Below are 3,334 nucleotides of genomic sequence, written 5' to 3'. Positions count from 1 at the left end.
GGTCTAGACCAAATTAGATCCAGACCATGTCAGGCCAAATGGAATAGGCCCACAACCACCTAAGTTGAGGGCTCGGCTATGGGATTGCGTAAGACCAACAAAAAAAAGAAAAAGGGAGGCACCCCAGGCTGACCCGATAGTGGTCGGCCTGGAGTCTCCCATGCTGGACATGTCCAGCTGCCTGGACGTCCACGACCAAACAAAATAGAAGAAGATGGTGCTAGACCATCTTGGCTCGGCTTCGGCTAACCCAGGCCAGCCACACCCGGACCCAAGAAGGACTGGCCGACTGGGTAAGGTTGTTGAGCATAGGGATAGTCCATGGCCTTCTTGCCAAACGAACAACCCCATAGCAGCCCGGATTCGCTGCCATAGTCAGGCAGGACCGTAGGTTACCACGAGACCAACCACAAAAGAAGGAAAATAAAACAAAAACAAAAACAAAGGAAAACACAAGGAAATAAAAATGGTTCCATGCTACCCCACACTTGCAAATACTTGAAGGAGAAAAATGATAAGTAAGACATATAAAAACAAGGAAAGACACGAGAGCTTGCTGCACGAAAATCATAAACATGTAAATGTGAAAGTGGTAGCTCACCTCCAAAGGCTTCAAAACATCAAAGAGGGCCTCCTCTTGCTTGGGCATTTAGGGTGGAGTCCACGTAGTATCCAACCCTACACACTAGCAAGAAGTAGGGGAGCTCAACAATGGGGATGGAGGAAGAGCAAGAGAGGAGAGAGGGGAGAGCAAGAGAGGAGAGAGAGAAGGAGTGAAAATCGCCCAACCTTCTCTCTCCTCATTTCTTTAAAACCATAAATACTTTAGGGTTTTAGGATGTAGGGCTTGGATGCATTGAGGAAAGATGAAGAGCTGGGGTGGCTCACGCCCCCCATAGTCTCCCAATAGGCCAATCATTCTTCTCTATTTGAAATCATTCAAAACCCTTTAAAAAATGCTATCTCTTGAGGTTTTAAAAGACCATTAAAACTTTAAAAATTTACAAGGGGAGCCCCCAAGCTGCTGCCCCTTTCCAGCCTCTAGAAGTGCACCATTTAGGTTGCACTTAAGTTCTTACAAGAATGCCATGGGTTGCCGCCCACTTGGCCAACCCACGGCTAGGATTCAAAAAGGATGATGGGTTTTTACACCCATGCCACTGCCCAGCTGGTCAACCCTTGACTAGCTGGTCCACCAAGACCAAAAATGTCCTACTAGAGGGTCGACCAAGCTTTTGGATCTCCCTATGGGTTTGGGTTGCCTCTGGTCGGACCCAACTCAAAGGTGATAAAATAAATAAATAGAACAAAGGTGAGAAATTTCTTTTTAATTCTTTAATTAAAACCTACGATATCACCACATATTTTATTCTTAAATTCTCAATCACCACTAGATTTTCAAAGCTCCTTTGTAAAATTTTCCATCGTTTGCGAGAATTACTCTCATTGTGACCTGTGCACTATCGATATGTATTTTCCAGAAATTCACATGCATTGACGAGTTTTTTTCATCATTTGGGTCTCAAATTCGGGAATAAACTAAATACATATATTATGAATTTACCCTTAATTTTTCAGAAGTTAATTCATTCAGAATTGTACTCATATCGCTTCGTACATTTCACTTACGCAATTTTGGACCTCGCTCATTATGAATCGAAATTCAAAGCATAATTCAAATTATATCTAATTATGCGTGCGCCATCCTCGTAAACATACAAAAGTATACACCTTGCAATTACATAAACATTGAATTCCTCAGAAAAATTCACGGGTCTTACATCCTACCCTCCTTAAAAGGGATTTCGTCTGCGAAATCACAAACATCAAACAATGACAAAATGATCAGATCTCCTCTGATGGTGCCTAGTCGGCAACTACTAAGTCTCTAGTGGACTTCCTTGGACAAAACTTAACAATATGCCCCGGTTGTCCAGACTTGAAACATTTGCCATCATAGAGAGGGAAAACTCCAAAAAGATGATCTTCATCGCATCGTCGACACAGTCGCTGGACATTCGGTTGCTGGGATTGCCTTTGCTGGCAGTTCTGATGTCCTTCCTGACGCTTTCGCTTTTTAGTAGGTGGCGAGGACTCCTTCCTACTGGGATTCCTCTCGCTGACATGCTCATGAATCTTGGTTTGTTGCTCAACCCGGTCTTTTTCCAATAGAGTTGCTACCTCTATAGCCTCATCGAGTGACTTTGGCTCACTAGTGAACACCTGGGTTCTTAGAGTAGGCCTCAAACCACGAGCAAAATTCATTGCTCGTTCCTTTTCTGAGACATAAACATTTGGACAATATCGCTCCACACAACGAAACTTAGTAATATAGTCAGATAGGGTCGTCGTCCCCTGTTGCAGGTCCAGAAATTTATGCATCTTCTTACTTTGTTCATGCTTAGGAAAATACGCCGAATTAAAAACTTTGATAAATTCATCCCACATAACATTCTTGTCTTTGAATTTAACCGAAGAGATCGTGTCCCACCACTTCTCAGCGTGGTTTTTCAAATGATAGGTACCAAGGTTCACCTTCAGTTCCTCTAGGACATTCAGAACACAAAAAATACGTTCTATCTCACGTATCCATGACTCCGCAACCTCAAGGTCTGTCTTACCCTTAAAAGCAGAAGGATCCAATTCCATGAAAAGCTTATAGGTAATTGTACTTATGTTCCGCCCACCTCGGGCTACGTGTTGAAGGTTCACATCCATCTGTTGCATTGCAACTACTTGTTGTTGCACAACCTCCACAAGGTTGCTCACAGTGCCTATGATATCATCGCACCTGACCTTCCATGCCATCTATTAGGACAAAAAGACATAATGATTAATCGATAGGTCTGGAAACTAAGCTCGATAAATAATGATCACAATAATCTTTCAAAAGCCAACGAGCGAACTACACACAACTTGGGCAAATGCCACATCGCAACTCAATTGTGCAGCAACACAATCTACGAACATGTTCCTCGAACAACCTCAAACAACACCATACAAGGCCGCTATTGCTAGAAAATCACCATTCTAGACGACTATTCACAACAAGAAAAATGCGTAATGGCGGTGGATGCTATCCGTCGCTAATCCGTCGTTGTACATGTTTACAATGAATTTTGCGATAGATATCATCCATCACATAACCCTAGTCGCTAAATTGCGATAAAATTTATCTACTGCCAATCCGTCGCTATGTTGCAACAAATCATCTACGTCGCGAATTCATCGTTAAACAGAGATCGATTTGGTTAAGCGACATAATTTAATCTGTCGCTATTTCCATCGCAACCATTTATCGATGGATGAATATCCGTTGCTAATTTTTGTCGCT

The 3,334-nt window shown here is 42.7% G+C and overlaps 1 protein-coding gene across 1 annotated transcript; it reads right to left on the bottom strand.

The window, feature by feature from the left end:
• Positions 1-1,866: 1,866 nt before the first annotated feature.
• Positions 1,867-2,808, bottom strand: LOC149848931 (uncharacterized). The gene has a single exon (XM_090005866.1). It carries the CDS (start codon positions 2,806-2,808, stop codon positions 1,867-1,869), a length of 942 nt encoding a protein of 313 aa, XP_089861992.1.
• Between the last annotated feature and the right edge of the window lie 526 nt (positions 2,809-3,334).

The sequence above is a fragment of the Nuphar pumila genome, chromosome 1 (assembly GCF_984573655.1).
Source record: "Nuphar pumila chromosome 1, dmNupPumi1.hap1.1, whole genome shotgun sequence".
NCBI lineage: Eukaryota > Viridiplantae > Streptophyta > Magnoliopsida > Nymphaeales > Nymphaeaceae > Nuphar > Nuphar pumila.
This window is presented reverse-complemented; position numbering and strand designations above follow the sequence as displayed.